This window comes from Poecile atricapillus, chromosome 20 (assembly GCF_030490865.1).
Source record: "Poecile atricapillus isolate bPoeAtr1 chromosome 20, bPoeAtr1.hap1, whole genome shotgun sequence".
NCBI lineage: Eukaryota > Metazoa > Chordata > Aves > Passeriformes > Paridae > Poecile > Poecile atricapillus.
This window is the reverse complement of record NC_081268.1, coordinates 10,217,996-10,244,733: the sequence shown is the minus strand read 5'-3', so window position 1 is coordinate 10,244,733 and position 26,738 is coordinate 10,217,996. Positions and strand designations below refer to the sequence as shown.

The 26,738-nt window shown below is 54.8% G+C and overlaps 1 protein-coding gene across 8 annotated transcripts in view; it reads right to left on the bottom strand.

Moving 5' to 3' along the window:
- Nucleotides 1-21,090, bottom strand: part of RGS3 (regulator of G protein signaling 3) — a 58,672-nt gene extending 37,582 nt beyond the window's left edge. The window contains exons 1-17 of one of the 8 annotated variants that reach the window (XM_058853947.1): nt 21,002-21,090; nt 20,702-20,866; nt 20,136-20,273; nt 19,056-19,265; nt 17,008-17,058; nt 16,361-16,419; nt 15,711-15,805; nt 14,855-14,923; nt 14,150-14,210; nt 12,991-13,081; nt 12,415-12,482; nt 8,555-8,636; nt 7,799-7,904; nt 6,898-7,231; nt 6,488-6,527; nt 3,475-3,662; nt 1,684-1,767 (exon numbers count right to left, since the gene is read on the bottom strand). In XM_058853947.1, the coding sequence (XP_058709930.1) occupies nt 1,684-1,767; nt 3,475-3,662; nt 6,488-6,527; nt 6,898-7,231; nt 7,799-7,904; nt 8,555-8,636; nt 12,415-12,482; nt 12,991-13,081; nt 14,150-14,210; nt 14,855-14,923; nt 15,711-15,805; nt 16,361-16,419; nt 17,008-17,058; nt 19,056-19,265; nt 20,136-20,273; nt 20,702-20,735 (1,710 nt within the window). In that variant the 5' untranslated portion in view covers nt 20,736-20,866; nt 21,002-21,090. The other 7 variants (XM_058853946.1, XM_058853948.1, XM_058853949.1 and 4 more) reach the window with 7 other exon arrangements.
- Nucleotides 21,091-26,738: the final 5,648 nt, after the last annotated feature.

Sequence of the window (26,738 nt, the reverse complement as noted above, 5' to 3'; positions counted from 1 at the left end):
TGCAAACAGCATTAGTTATCCATAAATATTCCACATTTGGCTGCTACTCCAAATATCTGAGTGTGACCTGGAGGCAGGTACCTCCAACCCAGCCAGGAGCAGCTCCCTGACTTCAGCTGTATCCCCAAGCCATCCAGCACAGCTCCCAAGCACTTCTACCTGGCTTTCATTCCTGGTCTTCCTTCAAAAGACCCTGAGCAGCACAGGACAGCAGGACATACAGGCAAAGGGGTTCAGTTACAAGTTAGTGCCAAGTTCTCTAATCAAACATGGAATTTTTCATGTATTTTGAGGTATTTCCATATACTTTTTGGCAGAAAAAAAAAAGTGGTTCAAGTCAAAGCAAGGGATGAATTACACAATGGAAACCAGAAAGAGAGGAGCACAAGCCTCTACTGGTTTGTACTGGCCAGTGATGGGAAGTGGCTCTGGGCTTCTGCTATTGGCCACCCAGAAACTAAAACCAGTCAAGTAGAACTTCCTCTACAGATCTGTGAAGGTGACACATCTTCAGCTGAATTCAAGCCCAAATTGCTCTGTGAGACCCTCTGAAACTGGTTAGCAGAGCATGAGGGGGCTCTGCCTCACTCCCAAATCCCAAGGCTTTGCAGACTTTGCAGTTGGATGCAAGGGAAGCCAGCAGCAAATGTAATCAACACATCCAAACTCTGCCAGTTTGGATGGTGAAAGCTGTCTCATCCACAGGGTCCTCCAAAGTCCTGTTGTGTCCCCAGATTCCCAACAGCTCTCCAATAACATGCAGAAAAGTTGAATTAAAAAGAATGAGAGGAATTTGGACAGGACACGTGAGCTGTTTCAGGAACTGAAATTCTGAGAACATCTGTAGCAAGTTCTCTGTCTGGTTCTAGTTCTAGGTTGTGGATTCTCCTTCCCTGGAGATGCTGCAAAGCCATATGGGCACAATCCAGAGTGACTTCAGGGCATCCTGAACAAGGGGATGGGACTGGATGACTTCCAGTGGCACTTTTCAGCCTGAACCATTCTGTCATTCTGTCTTCTCTAACCTAGCACAAAACACCCTTAAACCCCCTCCCCCTGAGTCTGCTGGGCTGTCACTGATGTGAATTTTCCACCTGCAGTTTCCTCTCTGTGAGCCCAAAGGCAACAGGAACAACAGCTGATTTCTAGCACAGTAGAGTTTTGATATTCATCCCACCATAAACTGATCAGAAATCTTTGCAAGTATCACAGCAATATAATTACTGCACAATGGAACATCTCCCTTCTCAATATAAAGAAGTGACCCTTCCAGCCCCTTCTCAAAGTCCCCTCCAGTGCCTGAAGGGGCTCCAGGAGAGCTGGAGAGGGACTGGGGACAAGGGATGGAGGGACAGGAGCCAGGGAATGGCTCCCAGTGCCAGAGGGCAGGGATGGGTGGGATATTGGGCAGGAATTGTTCGCTGGCAGGGTGGGCAGTGCCTGGCACAGGGTGCCCAGAGCAGCTGGGGCTGCCCCTGGATCCCTGGCAGTGCCCAGGGCCAGGCTGGATGGGATTTGGATCACCCTGGGACAGTGGGAGGTGTCCCTGCCATGGCTGGGGTGGCACTGGATGGGTTTAAGGTCCCTTCCCACCCAAAGCATGGTGATTCTATGATTCAATCCTCTATGTAAGACAGCAGAAGAGCAGGTTTGGAGAGCTCAGACAAGGTGGAAGAGTTTTACCTGTGTAGTCCTGTTCCTGCTCTCGTGAAGGAGCAGCTCCTCTGACAGCAGCAGAGTCCGGGCTGGGTTGCAAAGATCCAGGGGCTAAGTTTGGATGGGAAAATAAAATAAAACAAAAGAAACAGTCACACCTTCCAGTGGTGGTGTGGTTTGTGAGATACACTTTCCACCCACCAAAGCCACTTTGTCGTCACTTTGAGCTGTAACTCACTGGGGGAGAAGCCACCCCGCACTGTGCTCAGGACACAAAGTCTGCAGTCCAGTCAGAGGAGCAAACAAAGCCTTGCACTCACACCCACACCAGCCCCAGCTCTGAAAAGACAAGCAGCCTTTGCCTCTGGCAGGGTCTGCCCTGCAGGGCTGCTGTCAGCAGGAAGCACAACCACGCTGCTGGCACGGCAGGTTCCACATCCCCCAGGCACCAATATTTGTCCCTGCTGCTGTGCATCACTCTCAGAGCAACTTCTGAGAATTCCTGTCCCTTCCCATGCCACACCCAGCTCCCCAGTCAGTGCTGGAGAATGAAAGGTTCACGTGGCCTCAGTGCAGAACAAACCCTGCAGCACCAGCCTGGGATCACCCCTGGGAGCAGCACGGTGGGAACAGGAGGGGATCTGCACAGACAGGGCAGTGCAAAGAGAAAAACCAACTCCTGCAGTGGCAGATTCCCAGGTGAACTCCAAGGTGAGTTTTGGGAATAAGGGGGCAGAAAGTGCCAGCGGTGCTCCTACCAAAGGCCACCCGTGCCGAGCCCAGGCAGGTGAACACAAGCTGAGGGCTCAGCCAGGTGCCTGCAGGGAGGAGGGAGGTGATCAAACACCTTCCCCCAGCTCCAGCCCAGCCCACACTGGCCTCAGGGAGCCCATGGCTCAGGCTGGAGTGACAGGGAACGTGGACCATGCTTTCAGCCCAGAGGAAGTGACCAGGCTGAGCTGAGGTGACAATGCCACTGCCACGGCAGGATAAAGGGCTCCCCACGGGCTCAGAAAGGAAAGGATTCATCAACAATGTACTAAAATATGTGGAGCAGATGAGATTTTTGGGGTTCTGGCCATATGAAGGACAAAATGAAGGACACAGAGGGAGTTAGAACGACTACCACCAAATTCAGGGCTGTTTTCTTAAAACAGATCATGGAACTGCAGAGGCAGAACATTCCCTGTCGAGACATTGCTGCTCTGAATCCTTGTCCTCTGCCCTGGAGCCAGGCTGGGACAGCTGGGGGAGAACAGAAGCTCCAGGAGAGCTCAGAGCCCCTGCCAGGACCTGAAGGGGCTCCAGGAGAGCTGGAGAGGGACTGGGGACAAGGGATGGAGGGACAGGAGCCAGGGAATGGCTCCCAGTGCCAGAGGGCAGGGCTGGATGGGATACTGGGCAGGAATTGTTCCCTGGCAGGGTGGGGACAGCACAGGTTGCCCAAATTTTAGTGTGGCCACCAGCTAAACTAAAACCCCTTTGACTGCACACACTGACAGCACAAAGAGCCTCAAGCAGAACCACACTGATCTGCAATTCCAAAGTTAGCTCTGAAGGCCAAAAGCTGGGACACCTCCTCCTGACCCAAGCAAGTACCAAGGGCCAGATTTGAAAGCTGTAAAGGAGGAAAAAAAAAAAAAAAAAACCAACATAGAATTGCTTGGGCAGGACACAATTCCCTTTGAGCCAGCCCCAGCACTGTGCCAAGCACAGCCAGCTCCAGAGGAGAGCTGAGGATGCCAGGGATCCTGCTGGGAAGGAGATCCTTGCATGGCCCAGCCATGATCACATCCCAGCCCCTCCAGCTGCACAGACCTGCACGAAGATGGGGAACACCAGCACTTTGGGAGCCAGGGTCACGTAGGTGCCGTAGGAATGGGGGATGTGAGGCCTCACTATGGTGCAGTTCTGGTAGTTCCCATGGCTCTTCATGGTCTGCACAGTCTTCATCAGCCTGGATTTCCTCCCAGAGCCCGTGTGGGATTTCCCTTTACAGCCATTCCCTGCGTGGACAGAGGAGGCAGAAGGAAACACAGAATGAGGAGGGAGCTCCAGCTCAGTCCTGCTTTCCCAGGCTGGAGGGGGGCATGGGAATCCTGGGGAATTGCTGGAGCCCAGAGCACTGTCCAGGTGTCCCAGGGATTCATGAAATAACAGCAGTGATTCCATTTTTTCTGACTGGAAACAAGCTGCTGGAGAGATCCAGAGGAGACACCAAGATGCTCCTGGGGCTGGAGCCAGGCTGGGAGAGCTGGGAGGGCTCACCTGGGGAGGAGAAGCTCCAGGGAGAGCTCAGAGCCCCTGCCAGGACCTAGAGGGGCTCCAGGAGAGCTGGAGAGGGACTTCAACATTTTTATCCACACAAGTCCTGCCTGCTCTGGATTCTGGGTGTGGAAGTTGGCAGAGTGCAGGAATGTCATGACATGGGGCAGTGGGTTAATCACAGATCTCAGGAGACACCGAGAGTGGAGGTGTCAGAGAAGGAGGCAGAAGTTACAAAAGCACATTCATGGCTGGGATCAATCCCTGCTGCTGCCAGAGATGGTTTTTCAGACATTGGGTGTATTTATAAAGGATGACCTCACTGTTCATGAGGCTGGCATCACATCATCCTCTGTTTTTCAGCATTACATTCTGGGGCTGGGAAAGGTCCGAGCAGCCTGACTGGTTTCCAGTCTGCCCCTTTTCCCTGAAGAGAGTTACCCTGACTCAAAGGAGGCTTTTTCCTGCACACTCCCCCCTCAGCTGCTCAAGCAGAGCCCACACCAGCAACCTGTGCTCTGCCCTAAAACTCACAGGCAGCAGATCCAACAGGAACTGAATGCTCTCGAACCAAAATTCACATCTCCAAAAGAAACCCCACTGAAAAATCAATGCATTTCCTTCCTCACTCCTCCTGTAACTGATGGACTGATCCAGCCTGGGGCTGCAGGCAGAGCTCTCCACTGGGATTGAACATATCCAGGTGAGGAGCTGGAGCATTCTCCCTCTCCCCCACAGGAACAGGAATGAATTTCCCTCCTGCAGCTCCCTGGGGACCCCCAGCATCCCTCCTTCCCTCCTGCAGCCACCCCAGAGCTCCTGCTCCCACCACAGCAGCGTTTTACTCCTGCACTGCAGCTGCTGCCCAGAACCCTCCCAGGCAGAAATGAACCAAAACACTCCTGGCCACGGCCAGGGGCAGATAAGGTCTCGTCCAAAGCAAATACACAAACCTGCCCAGCATTACATATTCCATTAAGTATTAGGAAATAGCACATTTGCTCCCAGATAAAGGCAGCAGAGCCAGCCAGAGCTGGGCTGGGAAGCCAGCTTGGCTGTTTACTGCTGGCTGGAGCAGCTGCCTTTGCTGGGGGGACCCTCGTGACCTAAGAGGTTCTTTCCACCTCTAAGTGCATTAATCCTGACATTTTCCCTTTTCCCTTTTTCCTGGCTGTGCTGTCAGATAACATCGAAGCAAGAGGCAGCTCAGCACAGAGCAGATAAGATCTGTCTGGGCAGTTCAGGGTTTGCTTTTGCTCTTATCCCTAAATCACCTGGTTTTATCAGAGGAAATTATCACCTGCACAAGTCCTGGCACAGAAACACACCCAAATGTCAGCTCCTGTGGCTGGGTGGGCAGCTCTGCACTGCCACACCTCATCCTTGCTCAGGTTAACTGATACCTTCCCTCCCTCTGAAATTAACATTAAATAATTAAAAACAAATCCATAACAATCCAAAAAATTGTTACGGGAAGAAGCCCAAGCCTTTCAAATCCCACCCCACTGTAAGAACAAGTCCCTGTGGTCCAGCTCATCTTTTCACAGGATCCACAAACAGCAGGAAAGAGCTGCAATTATCCAGGGAACAAAACATCCCCTGCAGTTGAGAATGGAAAATTCTGCTGGCTGCAGAGCTCCAGGGCTGGGAGCACCCAAGGCACGGGGGCCTGGCACCCACAGTGCCCCCTCCTGCTCCCCAGCACTCCCCCCATGGCTCTGCCAGCCCCACACTTCTCTGGACACTGCCCCACCTTAGAGACAGCACCAAGGTTTCCAGCTGTGCCCTCACCAGACAGGGAATGCTGAGGGATTCCCACTCCTCCAAGAGCTCAGCTCATCCTGAGACCATCCAGACGGGCCAGGGTGCAAGCACAGCCTCCCAAAGCTCCCAAATTCATGAGCACACGAGGGGTGTTTCCACATGGACCTGGGTTCCTGCAGTGCCCAGCCCTGCCACCCATCTCAGCTCACTCTTCCCACTGGCCCAGCCATCCCCAGGGAGCTCCAGACATCCCACACACACCTGTCACCAGTGTGCTTTGTGTTCTGAGTTAATGTTTCAAAGGTTTTTTCAGGACAGTTGGCCCAGAGGCTGCCAGAGACTTTGCAGCAGCCCAGGCCTTCAAAATTCCCCAAATCTGGCACAAAAAGCTGCACTGATGTGAGCCACAGCCACCCTCACCCCTGCAGGAAGCCTGAGAGCAGGGAGCAGCACTCCCAGGAAAGGTTTCATGGATGAGGAGGGGAATTTATCATGGATGAGCCCACGGACACGTGGGGAACCACGATGCCCAGAGCTCTCACACCTGGTGTTCCCAGCCTGCCTGTCCTGGTGGGAAGAGCCCTCCTCACATGGGGCTCACCCCGTGCCACGCTCCCCTCTGCTCTTGGCTTTCAGCCACAGTGGGGAGATGATCCCACCCAAAAGCCCTGGGCTGCTGCTCCTGCACCATGGTTCACCTCCTGAACCATGAGCCCTTTGCAGGGCTGGGGACAAGGGCTGGGTGACAGGGAAGGCCAGCTTTGGTGCTCTGAGCAGCGTTCCTGGCACAGGGACAACTCACCCACAGTCGTGCTGTCCTCCTGGTACACGGGCCTCAGCAGCTGTGAGGGACAGAGGGGACACGGTCACCTGCAGGCCACGGACAGTGACAACCAGCTACACAAGTTAACATGCCAAACCCAGCCAAGCCAAAGCACTTCAGAGAGGGGGGTAAAAAGAAACATTTTTGCAGTAGAAAATGAGAGCAATGACTTGCAGTGTGGTTCTTGTGCGGTGGGAACGCTCCCCACATCCTCCCCATATTCCTGGGGTGAGCCCCGAGGGGAGGCAGCAGGGAAATGCTTTAGGAAAACAGTGAAAGCTCCACCAGGGGACAGAGGTGTGGCTTGTCAAACTGGGAAATATTTCGAGATGAGTCTGAAGCAGGGGCCAGGAGAGGCTGCAGAGCCCCGAGCAGCCCCCGAGCCCTACCTGGCTGCCGGGGTTCAGAGGAGCCAGGATGATGTAGTTCTGGTCTGCAGCAGAGGGCACCCGGGACAGGGCTGGCAGGGTGCTCTGGCCCCTCTTGCCCAGCTCTGTGTACCTGTCCCAGGTGTGCAGCCCCAGCCCCTCGCTGCCATCGTAGAGGATGTGGCAGCTGCGGCGCTGCTCCACCTGCGCGGGGCCGTTCTTCTCCCGCTTGTTGGGAGGGGACTGAAGGTCGTAGGTGGATTTGCAGGAGGACCTGCGGGTCATGCCCTCGTGGGCCGGCTTCACCTGAGGCACCAGCCTCCACACCAGGAGGATGATCTCCGTGGGACAGTTCCTGAGAGAGATGGGGTGGGGAAATCAGCCCTTCCTCCCTCCAAAGCCTCTGCCCCTCTCCCGTGCTCCCCAGCCCTTCCAGCCTTCCCTCTCCTCCAGAGAATCCTTTCCTGCATCCTTCCCTCTCCTCCACGGGATCCTTTCCTGCATCCTTCCCTCTCCTCCAGGGAACTCTTTCCTGCATCCTTCCCTCTCCTCCAGGGAATCTTTTCCTGCATCCTTCCCTCTCCTCCACGGGATCCTTTCCTGCATCCGTCCCTCTCCTCCAGAGAATCCTTTCCTGCATCCTTCCCTCTCCTCCAGGGAATCTTTTCCTGCATCCTTCCCTCTCCTCCAGGGAATCTTTTCCTGCATCCTTCCCTCTCCTCCAGGGAACTCTTTCCTGCATCCTTCCCTCTCCTCCAGGGAATCTTTTCCTGCATCCTCCCCTCTCCTCCAGGGAATCCTTTCCCAGCTTTGTGGATCCCTCAGAGCTTTCTCCTCCCTGCAGTCACTCAATGCTCCCTGCCCTGCCCTGGGATCCCTCAAGCCACCCCTCCCTGCCCTGGGTTTTTTGGGGAGCACCCACCGGATTTCATGTGCCAGCTCCACACATTTCCAGTGCTCCACAGGCTGCTCGTTCAGCTGCAGCACCGTGTCCAGCTGCTGCAGACCTGCCTTCTCTGCTGGGCCACCTGAGAGGGACAAATTCAGTCACCAGCCAGGCAGGAGGCCAAGTGGGACGGGGAGGAGAAGCCCTGGAGCTTGGAGACACCCAGAGAGCTCCACAGCTTGCACCACTCACTCCCCCAAACCCCATCTGACACCCACAGCCCAAAAATGAAGTGGGGTCAGCCAGCCTGGAGCTTCATCCTGCAGCACATTCACACACAGAGCACCAGGACAGAGCCATCAGTGGGAACTTCCAGTGTTCCTGGGCTGCAGTGGGGAGCAGCAGGGCACTCTGGAGACACCAGCCCATCCCACAGATCCACAGCAAGAGGATCTACTCAGGGAACTGAGGATTCCTGCAATCCTGCTCCCCTCTGACCTGTTTTCCCCCGGAATGATTTCCCAACCAGACAGACAGTTCTCAGGTTGGAGAGGGAAGGGAACAAATTCTCTGTAAATTACTGCAAAGCACTGCCAAAATAGTGACACAGTGCTAACCCAGTGGCCTCTGACCTCATTAGAGGCAACAGAGAATTCATTTAATGAAGTTTCTTGGAGGTACCCAGAGTCCTGCAAGGCGTGGGAGCTCCAGAATCACAACCAGCTCTGGGAAGCAGAAAAGGAGCAATAATTCATTCAAATCAAGAGGGATGAAAGGGATCCAATCTCTTACCAGAGTCCACTGCCTGCACACGGACTGGGGAGTCGCAGCAGATCGTGAAGCCGAAGCCATCACTGCCGCGAGGGATCGTGATCTGCAGGGAGACACCGGAGCCGTGACAGCAGCCACGGTGTGGGATGATCCCCTCACTCCCACACAGCACCACAGCCTCTGGAAATGCTGGCACATGGCATTTTAGAGGTGGGGAAGGGCTGTCACTGTGACCCCCACAAGGCTGCCCAAAAGGCGGTGCCAGTTCAAGCCAAGGGTGTCTGGAATGGCACAAAAGGAGCGTTTATTCAGCTCCCACTCTGCTCCCAGCTCTTCCAAGTGCAAGGAAAGCTCTGAGAAGCTGTTGGAAAGGAAAACCTGGCAGTCTGGCCCTGACACTGACTCCTCTAAGCAAGTCACTTAAACATTTCATTTCCTGTTCATTTCTATTCTGGAGAATACAGAAATAGCAGCACTCCCCTGCCCTGGAGGGAGCTGCCAGCTCAGCATGCTCCTGTCCTCCAGAAATCTGTGTGCATCACCCCCTTCCCTGGGCTGAGTGTGTTTTCCCTCGCTGAGTTTGGAGAGGGTGGATGCTGGGTTGATTTAGGCTCATTTCTCCTCCTCATTTGAGGAGCATTGAGCTTATTAATAAAAAGATGCTTTTTTTTTGATGTTGGCTTCCAGCAGCAGCTCAGCGTGACAGATCCTGTAAATACCTGATTAGCCCCCAAGACATTAGTCAAGATGCTTGTTTTACTGACAGAGAAAAGAAAATTAAGATCCTACATCTGACCTGTATTATTTTGAGAAAAAATAGGCAGAAGGAAGATGAGGAATTCAGCAGAAGTTGCCAAGGAGGTGATATGGTTCCTCACTCCTTTACCACAGGAGGGCAAAGGCAGTGAGATCTCATTTCCCTATGCCTTGTCCCTGTGTGATTGCTCAGCATAAAATCAGGCTTCAAAAGAGAAACTGGCTCATCCTGGCAGGATCAAAACACAGATCCAGCCCCACTACACTGACTGCTTTTCCCTCTGGAGCTTTCTGGCTCCTCAAAGAGGCTCTGCACCTCTGAATGAACCTCACAGCTCAGTCCTATCAGGAGTTGGACTCCACAGTCCCTGTGAGCCCCTTCCAGCTCAGGATATTCCATATCCCACGATTTCATCTCCCACTCCTTCTCCCTGAGCTGGCTGACCTTGCCCCCCACCTGCCCTGTGCCACTGAAAATCAGCTTCTCCCTGCTGATGCTCCTCAGCTCCCACCACAGGCAGTGGTTGCCCATTTTTTGCCCATTTTTTGCCCATTTTTTGCCCATTTTTGCTGTCATGCACAGAACTAAAGAACTGTGAGCATCTGCCGAGAGCAGGGAGGTGGGTGGGGAGGATTGCTGTACCCAAACCTTGCCAAGAAAATGCAGAGGAAATTTTGAAAATAAAGCCTTGAGGAGGTCTGAGAGACAAAGCAGAGTCAGTTGTTATGCAGCCAAGGCAGAGAAGCTTTCCTGCTTGAGATGGTCACCCCAGCCCTGGCAAGAAGTGGGCAGCTGGGTTTGGAATTCTGCTGCTTTTGTAATTCCCAGTATTTGCTGTCCCCACAGCAGCTTTGGGATAACCTGGATGATGAGCTCAGGAGCACAGGGAGAAGCTGACCCTGAGCTGGGAGTCCCAATCCACACCACAGACAGAATATTTGTTTGAAATGCAGGAGACTGGGACCTGCACATGGAAAAGCAGCACCTGGCATCGTGCACTGGGAGAACTGGAACCAGCACAGCGAGCTGCTCCTCAGGAAACAAGTGCTGTTAGCTCCCAGAAACACTAAAATCAATTAAAAAGAGGCAGTAGCAGCCTGCTGTGCCTGCTTCTTCTCTAATAAGGGGAAATTAAGACAACACCTTGCAGCTTAACGCTGTTACCAGCAGCATGCTACCTGCAAGCTGTACAGTAAATATATTTGTTGCATTTACATATATTTTTATATTTCAATAATTTCTATAGATTTAAAAAGCACCCCCTCTCTGTCCATTTCTGCACTGCAGCAAGAGGCAGAGAGCAGCCACAGGCACCCACGTGAAGATGCTTTCCTTCTCTCCTCACTATCATCTACAGATTGTACCGATACCGAATCGATGCCTCACAAACAACACCCACAGAGCCCAGCCATGGCAAGAGATCCCCCAGACACTCCGAGCTCTTCCCAGGGCTCGCAGCCACGCTCTGGCTCTCACCAGGGGAGATACAGACCTGCCTGTACCTCCTCTCCGAGCACACCTTGCAGAGTCCATTGAAGCGGTTCATGCCTGGCAGCCCCCGGTCGCCGCCAGCCCATGAAAACCCCGCGGTTCCCGCAGCGCTCCCGGACTCCTCGCAGCTCACGAGCGTGGAAGGAGCCCCAGTCAAACTGGCATGACCGCCCATGGGAACCCAGCTCCCGAGAAGAATGGCAGGAAGCCACCTTTCACCTCCCCGGCCCCTGTGAGCGCTGTATGCCGCTTTACGATAAGCCAGAGGCTTCCTGAAAACCCTCGCTGACGAGGAAGGGAGAGAGTTTTATATTAAAATTCCTGTCAACTCTTTAGTATTCCCTAGTCCCAGCTCTGTTGATGTGGCTTTTGTTCCCGTGGCATTCTTGGAGCACTTTGTTATTGCGACGTTCTCACAAACACTTGGAGGATGTTTGAGCGGCGTTTCACAGGCACTGGCTGTGAGAGCCTCGCTCCATGAAAGACACAGCTCCACGCTTATGAAAAAAAATCAGAAGTTTGGGTTTGCAGAAGCAAAAAAACAACCAAAAAAAACCAACAAAAAAAATCAACAAAAAAGAAAAATCAGTTTGTTTTTGAAAGCACAGACCCAGAGGATATGCACGTCCCCAAGCTTTGTGTTTGTAAAGTCACCGAGGGGGAAGCACCGAGGTCAGCTGAGCTGCATCCATGGTGGAATTTGGGAATTAAAGGCCAAGGGGAACTCTTGCGTTGCCAGCAGCAGGATACCCAGCAAGGCCCAGCTGCCAGAGTTGGGCACAACCCCTTGGAGACGGGAGAAGAAAACACCTTCCACACGCCTACAGGGGGATGAAGAAGGAGGGAAGGCTGGAGGGAGCCCAAAATCCAGGTTCCTTTGCACAGTGGCTGGGGTGGCAGGGCCAGGGAGGGAGCTGAGGAGCACTCCCAGGAGAGCCACAGTGGCAGAACCATCAGAGCATTGTCCCAGGCTGCCAGGCTGGAGCTGGAAGGAGGAGCAGCCTTCCTCCCCAGCCACCACCTTTCAAGTCAGTGGCGACTGGCGGAGAGGAAGGGAGGAGAGGGGCGCTGGCTTTGTTTGTCTTGCTGAGCCCTGTGCTGTAAAACAAATAACTGCAAATGCAGCTGAGGGAAGCACAGGGCGGAATCCAGCACAGATAAATCACGGGGCCGCCCGAGCCCCGTTTCCGATGCAAACCATGTGTTTGTGTTCCCATTTCCCATCCTCGCCTCTCCTATAAATCACCAGGCTCCACCATGGGCCTTTCCCTTCCCACAGCGCTCGGTCCTGGGAGGAGGAGAGGAGCAGACGTGTCCAAGGAGCCGATGCTGTGGGGCAGGAGCCTGCCAGCCCCAGCTCCACCATCACAGGCAGGGCTGTGCTGTGTCTTGAGTGGGAATTCACTGGAAAATCAGGAGGTCCCTGAGGCAATGGGGGTTAGCACCCAAATCATCCCCCTCCACCAGCTGGGGCTTGACTGGGGTAACAAATTGCCTGTGGCAGCCAAGGTGTGACAGGAAGGTGACAGAGCCCCCTCACCTCAGCCTCACTGAAACACTGTCCCTTGGCTGGGCTGGAAACCTCTCATGCAGGCACCCACATCTTCCCAGCTCACTGCCCTGTCACACCCACCTTCAGCTGCTGCAGGGTCACAGCCTCCTGCCTCTCCTGGGCTGCGCTTTCACCTCCTGCCTTGACTTCTGAAACAATTTTTAAAAGAAGTTTTAAAAAGGGAAAAGGCCCCAGGAGTGTGACGGCACATCTGGCAATCCCACAGTGCTCATGAGGCACGGACACATCCCCGACAGGCAGGGTGGCTGCACACCTGGGACATCACCTGCTGCCCCACCCTGGGCCTGCTCCTCCACACCCTGGCAGCCCTGCAGGGCCAGGGCAGGAGGAGAAGCTCCCAAACATCCAGCACAGACCCCAGGGACAAAGAGCCACAGCAATGAGCCCCGAGTCTGAGAGGCAGGAGGCAGTGTGAGGACAAAGCCAAGCAAGAGGGACAGACGTGGCTGCAGTGTCCCCACAGAGCCCCAGAAGTGAAGGGGAGAGCAGGGACTGCTGAACCAGCCACGATCTCCACCCCAAAAGTTTTTGGGATGCACCACAGGGCCGAGCAGTGCCCACAGGGGCAGTGGGGCTGGGGCCACAGAGGCTCTGACACAGGAGCATCCCCTGGGATATTCCCATGGTGGAACACACCTGTGCTCTGCTTCAGCCTCCTCATGGCCACCTTCAGGTGCTTGGTCCTGCCCAGGTCCTCCCCGAGGAGGTAATACCAGCCGCTGATCTCCTGTGGGGAGGGAAGGAGCTGTGCATGCAGGGCCAGAGCTCACCCATTCCACCCCTCCAGGGCAGGAGCTGCCCTGCTTACACAGAGCTGCTCACACACTGACTCCTTCTCTCAGCAACAGCTAAAATTCCACCCTCCCTGCAAGGAGGGAACAAGCAACGGTGAAGCAACAAGACTGCAGGTTTTTAGAGATGTCCAGCCAGGGGACAGGACCTCGTCTCAGCCTTGCTGAGGTCCTGGGAGCACCACGCTGTTAAAAAAGCTGCACCTCACTTGTCCAAATTGGCCTCTCCTCCACCTCTCAGGGCACTGCCACCAACAGCTCCTTTTCAGTCTCCTGCTATGAGGAAAACATCCACACCTCACGTGTGTAAATCTAAAAAAAACAAGGAGCATTTGGACAACGCTCTCAGGGTGGGATTGTCTGTGCAGGAGTGGGACTGAGTGCTCCCTGTGGGATATTCAGGATATTCTGTGAGCTCAGGGGATTTATTAACACTTCCCTCCAAGCATTTCAGTGCCTGAGGGAGGCAGAGCCAGCTGTATTAACGATCCTCAGCCAGGCTGCGGCAGCAGCACCGTGACCAAACCTGCCGCAGCAGGGACACGGCTTCTGGCTCAGAATCCCTGCAGGAGCAGCCAAAAATCCTCTGTGTCTGCCCTCTCTGCCCATCAGCACTGCTGGAGATCAGGCTGAGTGTGTCAGATCACATCACAGCCGCGTGTCAGATGTGACCCATGGCAGGCTGGCCCCATGTCCTGTGCCCCCCCTGCAAACTTGGCAGGCAGAAGGTGCTGGGGACACCTCTGTGCACCCCAGCCACTGCCACTGTGTGCCTCTGAAGAAGGGAGTGACATCCCCTGTGCCAGGATCCCTCCTCTGACAGCCTCCCCACCCATCTCCAACAACCAGTCCCACACTGGCCATCCATACTGGGAATGGGAGCACGGAACTCCCCAGGCACCTCCTCCCACAGGGGGAAAAGCTTGTTTTAATCCACCCACAGATCCAGAGAGCCCAGAGAGACACACCCCAGCCCCACACCCTGCCCTGGGACACAGAGGTACCTTGTCCAGGGACAGGAGGGACTTCACACCGAAGCTCATGCAGCCGATCAGTTCACTCTGCCTGCAGGACAAGCACAGTTCAGGGACTGGCAGAAGCACCAGATCCCCCCTGGCACCCCTTTCCAGGGAGCCCCCAGCCATCCCTGCCCAGGCAGTGCCCAGGTGGTGCCCCTGCTCCGTGGTTTGAGCAGTGTAAGCATGAGGCTCAGCTGCAGCAGGGCAAGGAGGAGCTGGGCTGAAGCACCCTGGCCACCTGCAGCTGGCAGGAGCTCGGCCAAGGAGGCAGCTGGCACTTGCCTGGGCTGGCAGCACAGCCTGCAAGGTGCCAGGCCCCTTGGTGCCCCTCACTGCACTGTCCCCAGAGTGAAGGGAGGTCACAGCCCACTCCAGCCTGCCTTTGGCCAGCAGAGCGGCTGCAGGGCTTTAAATGCTGGCCCAGCTGATGGCTCCCAAGCAGCAGTGATGGCAACAGAGTGCCAAGGGCAGGGTTTCCTGCCCATGGTGCTCACCAGCACTGGCTGCCCATGGGTGTGACCCCAGCTGGGACATCCCTGGCCCTGGAGCAGAGCAGAGCTGAGGTCAGGGCCAGCCCTTGGGACCCGGGGCCCTGGAGGAGCTCATGTGGGGTGACCAGAGCAGGGGACAGAGTCTCTGCCACAACAGCCCCATCTGAAAAGGATCCTATGCCAGCTGGCAGCCCCTTACCTGGAATTCCTCTCTCTGTTCCAGACTGTGACCAGGAGACGCTTCTGCTCATCCTCATCTTGCACTGGGCTGCAACAAGAAGAGGGCACAGCCCATCAGCCTCCCCAGGAGCACTCAGCAAGGGCTGCCCTCGCAGCCACAGACTCCTCAGCCTCCTCACAGCCAGGTCTTCTCCTCCAGTCTCTGTACAGAGCACTGCAGCACCTCCCCAAAGAGCAATCTGCTCATTCCTGGCAGACACCTGCAAGGGGATGTGACCTCTCCTGGGCAGTTTTGGGGGGGAAACAATCTCACATCCAACACCAAAGGTAAATTCACAGAACAAGCCACATGCTCTGAAACCACCACCCTGTGCCAAATCAAACGCTGCACAGGTCAGAGGGCTGGTCCAGCCTCTGTCACCAGCAGGGACAAACTCTACCCAAACACTAAGCCATGCAGCTCCTTTCCCATGCAGAGACATGCTGGAGCTGTAGGAAACCCTTTTACCTTCCTCATTCACTCTACTGCAGGTGTCAGGTATAAGAAAAGGAGTGTGTTTGTCCAACTCCTGCCCAGCAAGAAAGTCTGAGCATGGAGGAGCAGCACTGCCATGCTGTGTGTGCTGACAGCTCTGCACAGCTCTGCCCAAAAGTTCAGGGCACTTCAGCTACAAAAACCAGCAGAATAATGTCTGTCACTCCTCATCTCAGCAGCAGAGCTGCTCAGGCGTGCTGAGTGTTTATTAGAGATCACAAAGCAAAAGCAAACACGGGGTCTTGGCGTGGGGAGGGAGCCCTGGGACAGCAGCACGGGGTCCCCAGTGCTCTGTGTGAGGTGCTGAGGGATGGCCCAGAGCTGCCTCTGCCATACTCACAACACAAAGTGCTCGTGGAACACGGGATTTTTGCTGTCTGGCACAGTCTTCGTCTTTTGCCTGCACTTCCAGTCAGCATCTGGCACAATGGACACCTTTGGGAGGAAAACAAAGCGTGTTAACATGCCCAGAGCACAGGCACTTGTAGGGATGGTGAAGCCCACAGATCCTGCTGAGCCCAGCCAGGGGGTGGCTGGGATCACTTCACCCTTCTGCCTGCCAGGTAATTGCATTACAAAACTGCTTGGGGCAGGGGAGGGAGGGAGGGAAAAGAGCAGAAGAATCGAGGAGCTGGAGTCTGAGTCTCACCCCTCTGCGGGGAGCTGCTCCCTGCACTGTGCACATCCCAGCAGCAGAGCCACCAGCAAACATCCCCAGCAGGCTTTGGGCACCCTCTGCCATGTTCTGGCAATGAAAGGTTGACACAGCCCTCAGCAGGGTCCTGTCCTCCCCTTTTCTACTTCCTGCAGGCGCTGCCAACAAAACCCGTGAGCTGTTCAGCTCCCTGCATGCTGGGGATGCTCTTCCAGAGCAGGATGGAGGAAAAAGGGGAAGGGACAAACAGTGCAGAGAAAGCTTGGAGGAGCCAACCACAAAATTCTCCCCAAAAAAGCACAAAGCTCCCCGAGCAAAGCCCAAGGAAAACCCACCTTCACATAGGAGTCACACGCACGACACTCTGTTCCCATCAGACCTTTTGCTTCCAGGACTGGAAAGGAAACGAAATGGTCACATCCCAAAACATCAGGGAAGGGATCCCCCTACCCCCACACTGCTCTGCCTCACAGGGTGATCCCTCCTGGTGGGGCAGAACCCGCTGGGCACCCTCAGACAGGGGCAAGGGTTGGCTGTACTTTCCCTTTAACACACCTGTGCTATAAATACAGGCTGGGGGGGAGGCTGAGGATGCAGTTCAGCATCCTCGTGGTAAATTGCATTCCCTCTGCCTGACTTCCCCCAGCCTCGCTTTCCCTTCCCTGCAGACAAATGTATCATCCAGTTAAAGAGCAGCAGCCATATCCTGACACTGCAGGGACAAGGGATGTGCCAGGGATGTGCCAGGGATGTGACAGGGATGTGACAGGGCACTGCCAGGGCAGTCACAGGTAAATTCTACCCAGGGGTGCCAACACAGTGTTCACCCTGAAATGAAGGTCTCTGGAAATTTCAGTTTGGTCTCTTAACCAGAGCTGTTCCCAACAGCAGCCACGAAGCTCTGAAGGGATTCAAGGAAGAGCAGAGAGGTGCTGTCCCCACCAGCAGCCCAGAGTTTGGGGTGCCCCAGGGACACACTCACCGTGCAGCAGCAGCGTCCGGCCCCGCACCTCGATGGACAGCTTCAGCTGGCCTGGGGACAGGAGAGGACAGGAGAGGACAGGAGAGGACAGGAGAGGACAGGCTGAGGGACTCACCCATCCCAGAGCTGCAAGGACAGACACATCCTGCCTTCCCAGGCAGGCAGGGAGCTGAGGAGAGCCATCCCAGCTCACAGAGGCTCAGGCTGGAGATCAGCACTGGAAACTGTGCAGGAGGGAGAGCTTGGCAGAGCCAAGGTGTGCCCACGGGACCCAGGGCAGCACCAGTGCTCTGCCAGCCTGCTCACACCCATTCCCTCGCTTTTCCATGCACTGGCAGCTCTGCATCAGCCCAAAAATCCCCCCACAAGGCTCAGCCTGACGTGGAGGCTCAGCCCGTGGTGTTTGTCAGGGGCTGGGTGTGATGGTTAAGGGGTGCAGGGTGAGCTGCCTCCCCTCTGAATGTCCCCCCAAAAGGTTCCCTGGGAGCTGGGCCTGCCAGCCTCAGTGGGATGTGCACATTTTGATGGCAATGAAGGGTCTCTCATCATTTAACTGTTCTGGATCAACCCAAAACGAAACATTTCCCAACACCCCTGGAGAATCCAAGGGCTGAAACCATCACTGCTACAATGCTCCCCTTAGTCCAAAGCAAAAGATCCCATTTTCACTTCTTCCCCAGTTTACAAAACACCACAAACAAGTGAGTAAACATCATTTACAGGCGAGTAAACACAATGTACAGACATATAAACACCTTTCAAGTTAAAACCCAACATCTCACTTTGCCAAAGACACGCCCAAGGGCTCGGGCTTGCCTGGGAGGCGATATCTGATGGGATTGTTTAACCTGAAACAATTCAGAGAACACATTTTTCACTCAAAAAAAAATAAATTAAAGTCCAACCTCTGAGCAGCTGACATGTGTGTGGGCACATGGAAATGGGGAAATGGTGTCTGTGTGCATTTGTACCAGTGCAAGGTGAGAGAGTAAAGACAGGAGCAGGGTGGGATGAGTCAGGACAGCTCTGGCACTGGTTTGAAACAGAGAATGCTGTCCCCTGGGTTCATCCTCCCACTCCAGGCTTTGGGCACAAGGTGGGAACCCCTCTGCTATCTGCAGATCTCTGAGGCTGTGCAAACCCACTGCCTGCTCTGCTGTCAGCCACAGGAGATGTTTCAGCACGAGAGGAAACTGCCCTGGTGCAGCCAAGCACGAGGAGACAGGGAATGAGGGGAGAGGGGAAGGAGAAGGGAAATCTTTGTGCTGGGTGATTTGGGGAGATGCCAGTCTGGGGACTGTCCTGCCTTAGGAGATGCCAGGGGCTGCATCCCCATCTCAACCCAAGTGCAGAGGGTCAGAGAAATATTTTCCCCTGGATTTCTCTCCTGATACATCCCCAACAAGAACTGAGGGAAACAAACCCAGCAGAGAGGCCCCGACACATCTTGTCCAGGTTCTCTCTGTTAAATAAAGGTTAATAGAAATTAAAATAAATGCAGAAAAAGGGTAGAGGGGGAACCCACATGCAGCTCCTGGGTTAACATCTCACTGCTGCCCAGCCATCACACACCACCAGCGGCCAGGACACCCACCAGACATCCAAATTCACCCGGGGCTCTCAGCCAAACCCGCAGAGCCCCTCAAACCCACGCTGCCCACCTGAGGCAGCCACAGAAAGATCCCCAGGGAGCAAAAAGAAAATCTGGGTTCTGCCCTAGAGGAGGCACAGCCCTGCCCCAGCTCGTGTCCATCCCGGGGGCAGAAGGAGCCGGGCATGGGGCACCTGGAGAGCGATTCCCACCCCATGGCTGAGCCGGGGCTCAGGGCGCTCTGCGGCAGAACTGCTGCCTGCTTCTGATTCCTTCCAGGAGCTGCTGCCTGCTTCTGATTCCTTCCAGGAGCTGCTGCCTGCTTCTGATTCCTTCCAGGAGCTGCTGCCCTGCCCCGATTCCTTCCAGGCTCAGCTGCCCTGCCCCGATTCCTTGCAGGCTCAGCTCTCCGGGCGCTCCCCAGGGCAGCCGGGCCGGGCAGGATCCCCGGGCTTACCGAACGTGCGGAGGCAGAAGGGAGCTCCGGGGAAGGGACCGGCCCGACGGGAACAGAGCGAGACCCTGCGCACAGTGCCGGCATCCATGGCATCAATTAGTCCTGCGGTAATTGGAGCCTGTCCAGCCGCGGGGAGCGGGGTTTCCATGGGACACCGAACAACCGCCGCAGTTTGAATGGAGCGGCTCCCATCGGCCCCGGGAACCGCACCTGCGGCCACGGGAAGGGCGGGGACAGTGCCATGGGGACAGTGCCATGGGGACAGTGCCATGGGGACAGTGCCATGGGGACAGTGCCATGGGGACAGTGCCGGGATGGGGACAGTGCCAGGATGGGGACAGTGCCGGGATGGGGACAGTGCCATGATGGGGACAGTGCCAGGATGGGGACAGTGCCGGGATGGGGACAGTGCCGGGATGGGGACAGTGCCATGGGGACAGTGCCGGGATGGGGACAGTGCAGGATGGGGACAGTGCCGGGATGGGGACAGTGCCATGGTGGGGACAGTGCCATGGTGGGGACAGTGCCATGGTGGGGACAGTGCCATGGGGACAGTGCCAGGACGGGGACAGTGCCATGGGGACAGTGCCATGGGGACAGTGCCATGGGGACAGTGCCAGGACGGGGACAGTGCCATGGGGACAGTGCCATGGTGGGGACAGTGCCAGGATGGGGACAGTGCCAGGATGGGGACAGTGCCATGGGGACAGTGCCAGGACGGGGACAGTGCCAGGATGGGGACAGTGCCGGGATGGGGACAGTGCCAGGGTGGAGACAGTGCCCTGGTGGGGACAGTGCCATGGGGACAGTGCCGGGATGGGGACAGTGCCAGGGTGGAGACAGTGCCCTGCCCACCCCGCCTCACCGGGAGGCACCAGAGCTGAGCAGCAGCTCCGCCGGCTGTGGAGGAATGATGGAGAAGGTTTTTGGGGGGTTAAAGCCCCTCTCCAAAGGCTGGGCTGTCCCAGAACTCTCGGGGATGATAAAGAACAAGATCTGCTGGACACACACCCCCTCCACACTGCCCTGGCCAGGGCTGAGCCCCGCTGGCCCCGAGCCCCTCCCGCACCCCCGGCTCACCTTTCCCTTTCACCCGGGCGCGGCTGATCCTCCTCCTGCACCCCGGGGCTCGCCCCCGGCCCCCCGATTGTCCAGCCCGGTGTGGCCCCCTGGTCACTGCTGGCAGGTGCTCCAGCACCGGGACACGCTGCCCTGTCCCTGCCAGGGGAAACAGGAGATGAGAGAGGGACACCGGGGGCACCCCAGGCTCTGCTGGACCCCCTGTTTTACCTGCCAGGGGGGTTTGTCTCCACCTTGCCCCTCCCTGTGAGCACAGAGAGAGGAACGATGGCAATTGACCCGACTGGGTGTCACAGCAGGAGACAGACCCTGGTTCAGAGGGACTCACCCCTGGCAGGAGCCCCAGCTGCAGCCGTGGCCCTTCCCACCCCACACACCAAGTGCATCCCAGAGACTCTGGGCATCTCCAGCCCCCCACAAGAGGCACGGGGGAGATACAGACCCCCATCTCCTCCAGCCGCCAGGATCTGGCTCCCACGACCCACAGAGCCATCATCCATCCAGCCATCCTCCCCCAGGGGAATGAACAGTGCGGCAAAGCCGGGGGGAAGCAGCGGAGCACTCACGCGTGAGCCCCGGCTCTCCCAGCTGCTGCTCCATGGCTCCCACGCAGGGACAGGATCCTCTCCAGCAGCGTCCAGCCTGTGATCCCACTGCCAAGAGCCTCTGATTGTGGCACAAACCAAGATCCAAACCAGTATATGAATGTCCCAAGGGAGCACAGATCCAGTCTGGGAAGGTACAAATTAAATTGTAAGCTGGGAAGAGATGGTGGTCCTGCAACAGCCCTGCTCTCTCCTGGCTCCCAACAGCACAGAATCAACTCTTTCTAACTTCCCTCCTCACATTCCAGCCCCAGGACTGACCTTAACCCGCAGTTTTGTTGGAGTCTCCAGCAAACTGCCCATTCAGCTGGCTGGCCTGGGAGTTAATGACTTTCTTTTAAAATTTAACACCGTTCTCCATCACAAATTTCAGTCTGCCAGCACTAGGGTCTGCCTTTGGTCGGATATTCAAATCCAAACACGTGCTTAGACAGTTATTCCAGGCAAAAGGGTAACATATGCACACAGAAAATCCACAAGGTTGAGGCTGCCTCTGGAACTAAACAAACTAAATCAGGCTGGGAGAAATTATCTCTCTTCCCAGATGGTAAGAGGATTGCAGGAAGGAGGGTTTGGGCTATTTTGGAGCAATGCTGGGGGCAGATTTCTGGGATTAGCACAGCCTGCCATATAGGGCAGACACAAACCACAGCACTTTCCAGCAGTGGGAACACTGCAGCCCCTCTTCCCCAGGGCCCAGCCGAGGTGCTGCTGTCCCCAACACCCTCTGCAGCAGAAAACTCCAGTTAGGAGCCCAACAAAGAGGCAGACTGGCACATTAGCAAATCCTTTTCCAACTTGAGGCCCAAGAAAGGTTTCTCCTCCTGGCAGGGTATTTTAGGTACACCACCCCTCCTCTGCTCACATCCCAGAGCTCCTGTTGGAGCCCAAATCTGAGCCAGAGCAGCAGCAACATCCCCAGCGTGGTCTCTGCTGGTGACTTTGCCACCCTGCAGCTCCCTTGCCTTCTCCTTTCCAGGCAGGTGCACTCAGGACTCCACATCCCTGGAAAATTGCCCCTTCCAGCTGGGAAAGGACAGTGTGTTAAACCAGCACTGACCCACCGCCATGGGCTGCTCCTGCTCACTGCTCACTGCACAGAACCATCCATGCCCATCCACAGTGTCCTCCCAGCACAGCACAGAACCCCAGCACAGCGCTCAGCTCAGCACTGCCAAAATATCACAGTCCTGGCAGCACCCAGAGCCTTACAAGGGCTGTGTCTCTGCCTCTGTGCAGAGCTTGATGTGCTTGGCATTTTGCACATTTTGGGTAACAAACTTGTGTGGCTGATCTCTTTCCTAAACCTCCCTCTCTGCCCCTTCCCCACCAAATGCAGGGTCTGAACATGCAAAGGGAGCAGCCTGCAGGGATTGCTGGGCTGTAAGAGCTCTGGAAGCACAGAGGATTTCTAGGGCAGGCAGTGACAAACCCCACGTGAGCAGGAGCTGGCACAGCCCCTGGCTGGCTCACCAGGGCTGCAGAGCACAGAACAGTCTCTGTGCACAGCCACTTGTTCCTGTGCCCATCTTTCAGCAGGGCCAAGCTGGCTGGAAACAGCTCACCTTGTGCCTTTGCCAGTGCTAAACTGTGGCTGAAGCTAAGGCAGCATGGTTTGGGTAAGAGCTGCTCCATAAACCAGCTCCTCTCCAGGAGGAGAGCAGCAGGGAAAAGGTGGGAGAGTGAGAAGCTCTTGTTTTATTTCACTTCAGATTTTCACCTGTCTTGAGCACTCTAAACCTGCAGAAACTGCCCTGGGGCTGGTTAGGGAGACATCCAGGGTTAATCCAGGAGAGGGATCCTGCTTTGTGATCCCTCCTGTACAGAAACATCCTGTACAGAACATCTCCTTTAGGGCTGGCAGAGCCTCCCCTGTCACCCTTCCCAGGGAGGAAACAGCAATTAGAGAACAGTGGCCATCAGAGTACCCTGGGTTATCCGTGTGTTGTGGATTCCCCTGGATCCCTGGCAGTGCCCAAGGCCAGGCTGGACAGGGCTGGAGCAGCCTGGGACAGTGGGAGGTGTCCCTGCCATGGCAGGGGTGGCTCTGGATGGGATTTAAGGTCCTTTCCAGCCCAAACCAGTCTGGGATTCCACAATTCTCTCCTCAGGAAAGGCACACAGCACAGTCTGATTGCCTCTGAGCAGGCTGAGAGGAGATGCTGACCCCAAAGCACTAATGGGACATCATAAACTATTTTTTTCTTCTTTTTTTTTTTTTTTTTTTTTTTGTCTTTTTTACTTTTGCCATGCCTATCCTGCAGGATAGCAGCAGTTTGGGCACACAGAAACAGCACCCAAACACCTGCTCAAGGCTTTGTCCTTGGTTTTGCATCTCCTTAGGGCAGTGAGACTTTCCCAGGCCGGGTGTTTGAGACACACCTCCCTTACAGCCTTAACCTGATTAAAAGCCCAGTGAATTACAGCAGCACATCAGCTCACAGCACCATTCTTCTGCACTCTGAACCCTCAATGACACTGAAGAGCAGCACCATGAGACATTCCAGGTCTCTTAGAGGATGTCTGATCTGAGCATCCAGTCCTGCTGCAGCATTTTGACAAATGCTGAGTATTAATCCATTGTTGATTTATTTTAATGCAATAAAAACAATGTAATAGCCAAGCTGGGTCTTTAGTGACTGTTCTCATAAAAGAGATCAGTTTCAATATAGCAAAAGGTCTCTTGGGAATTATGCTTTTGGCCTTAGAATGGTCAAATGGATCAAAGTAATGAAGTTAAAAGAGCTTAGGAAGTTATTGCCTGTCACCTGAGCTGAACTGCAGTGCTCAGTCTGGAGCTGCAGGAAATTGCTGAGCTCTCCTCTCAGGTACCTCCCCCAGGCTCTGCTCCCTGCTGAGCCAGGTTAGCTCACTCATTTCACAGAAAATCAAATATTTCTGGCATTTGGCACCCACATGGATTTGACCAGGACATGTGATGGGGAGAGACAGAGATCAAATGCCAGAAATTTTAGACTGGTTTGGGGTGGGAGAGATCTTGAAGCCCATCCCATCCTACCCCAGCCATGGCAGGGACCCCTCCCACCATCCCAGAGCTGCTCCCAGCCCTGTCCAGCCTGGCCTTGGGCACTGCCAGGGATCCAGGGGCAGCCCCAGCTGCTCTGGGCACCCTGTGCCAGGGCCTGCCCACCCTGCCAGGGAACAATTCCTGCCCAAAATCTAACTAAATGTATCCTCCCTCAGTTTAAAGCCATTGTGCTTTGTCCTTGCACAACAGAAAGGGGTAAATTTCCTTTTTACTTGGCAGAGATCTCCTTTGTCCTCTGGTGAGGCCCCATTCCCAGGCTGGACAAAGTAAACCAAGGTTCCCCAATATTTTTGTGTTCAGTTAAGCTGGTTTAGAGTGAAGCTGCTGTCCCTAGGAGAGAAGTATATTCAAGAATATTGAAGAAAATAAAAGCAGAGCCATTGGGTCAGACAAAGCTCCTGTTTCATGTCAGAAGGTGACGCCCAGGGCAGAGCACAACACAGCAGGCACAAGACATTTTCCAAAATAGCTGCCCAGCCCCAAACCATTTTCAATTCAAGGACTTTCCCCTCCCGTAGGGTGAACTTTAATGTGCATTTGGCAGACACAGAAAGAGTTGGATCCCATTTGTGTAGTGGCACCATTAGCCCAGCCTTTCTGGGGCACCTTTGAGCCACTTCTGTGGATTAATTGGTATTCTGGATCAATTAGCCGAGCACAGCCTGATTATTGCCCGTATTGTTTAAGCATGATCCCATTACCTGTAATCAGGTAATTCCCCTCACTCTCCCAATGTTGTTACAGAGCACCAGGCTCATCTGTCCAGGGCAGAGGATGTCTGACCCTGCTGCAGAGCTCAGCTCTGGCACAAACAGGAGCAAGATTCATGGTGGCACAAACCCGAATGAGCACCACCAGAGGTAAGGCAGAGGTTACCCGACAGCTTTCCTTCCCAAAGCACTTTCCAAAGGGAATAACAAAGTTACAGTTAATGCAATAGTCGGTCCAGCAGCTGAAAATAGCTCCTGAGCCAGTACACAGCATTTGTCCAAGTCTCTGTCTCAGGTCACGTAGCAAAGCCCACTCAATCAGCAGAGTTTTAGGCTGGCATTTTTCTGACAGTTAAAACTGCTGAATTAGTTTATGGTTAAAAAAAGAATGCCAGGAAGATATTTTGGAAGTGCTGCACTCGGAGGCCTTCATCAGAGCTGAGCTAAACTTAGAGGGCCTGAGGTAGGAAAAGAATTGTGTGAGTGACACCTCCATGGGACAGCTCCATCCTCTGGGGATGAGGCTCCTGGCCTGGCCTGAGGGGAAGGAAAAATGGAATAATTCCAGGCACCAGCTCCAAGTTAAGTTAGAGCCCCAATGCACTTAAAAATTTAGAGATTATAATGACCAAGTAAAAGCTTATTTCCTTTTAAGAAGGATACTGCCAAGTGTTTCACATTCATTCTTATTCCACAGCCAAAAGGAAAAATATTTAAAAAACAGCAGTCATGGACAGTCTCCCAAGGAAATTTAAAGTGGTAAATGCAAGCCATCCAACACCAGTTTGGGATGAGTTCCTGTGTCCCTGCCTAAATCCACTCCAGTTTGGGATGAGTTCCTGTGTCCCTGCCTAAATCCACTCCAGTTTGGGATGAGTTCCTGTGTCCCTGCCTAAATCCACTCCAGTTTGGGATGAGTTCCTGTGTCCCTGCCTTCATCCAACACCAGTTTGGGATGTCCCTGTGTCCCTGCCTTCATCCAACACCAGTTTGGGATGAGTCCCTGTGTCCCAGCCTTCATCCAACCCAGTTTGGGATGAGTCCCTGTGTCCCTGCCTTCATCCAACACCAGTTTGGGATGAGTTCCTGTGTCCCTGCCTAAATCCACTCCAGTTTGGGATGTCCCTGTGTCCCTGCCTTCATCCACCCCAGTTTGGGATGAGTCCCTGTGTCCCTGCCTTCATCCAACACCAGTTTGGGATGTCCCTGTGTCCCTGCCTTCATCCAACACCAGTTTGGGATGTTCCTGTGTCCCTGCCTTCATCCAACACCAGTTTGGGATGAGTTCCTGTGTCCCTGCCTTCATCCAACACCAGTTTGGGATGTTCCTGTGTCCCTGCCTTCATCCAACACCAGTTTGGGATGTTCCTGTGTCCCTGCCTTCATCCACTCCAGTTTGGGATGAGTCCCTGTGTCCCTGCCTTCATCCACTCCAGTTTGGGATGTCCCTGTGTCCCTGCCTTCATCCAACACCAGTTTGGGATGTCCCTGTGTCCCTGCCTTCATCCAACACCAGTTTGAGTCCCTGTGTCCCTGCCTTCATCCAACACCAGTTTGGGATGAGTCCCTGTGTCCCTGCCTTCATCCAACACCAGTTTGGGATGTCCCTGTGTCCCTGCCTCCTGCTGTGTCTCTTGCTGTTTGTTTTCCCTCTGTTTTGAGCCACCCAGAGCCTCTCTCAGCAGCAGCAGCAGCTCGGGTGGATCTGCTCAGCCACAATGAGAGGGGAGAGGTGTGAAGTGACTCACGGGGATAGGAACACACTGAACAGTTCTCAGGCTCAAGAGCTCACAGTTAATCCTGCAACCCCAAACCATTCCCAGCAGAGGCAGGGAGTGCCCAGAGGGAAGGGTTTGCAGTTCAGAACTCTCCTGTGCACCACGTCCTGGCACACCTCATCCCCAATTTTATGAGTGGAAGAGTTATCTACTGCATCAACAGCCTCTTGTTTACAGGATCTGGATGGCAAAAGTCAAGGCAGGGCTTTGAGAGTGCTGGAAACAACACAGGTGTCCCACAATGACTGTTCCACATCGGAACAGTCTGAATTTTTGTATCAGTGTTTCTTTCTTTGGCCCTGACGATAGTGAAGTGTCATTTTCACAGAAGTCAGGTGAGATTCAGACCCCTCTGTACTCCCTGTGGGTTCTGAGGAGTGCAGTTTATCTGCAGATAAACCTCAAAGGCCGCCATTTCCCGCCGGGCCGGGCCGGGCCGGGCCGCGGTGCGCGCCGGGAGC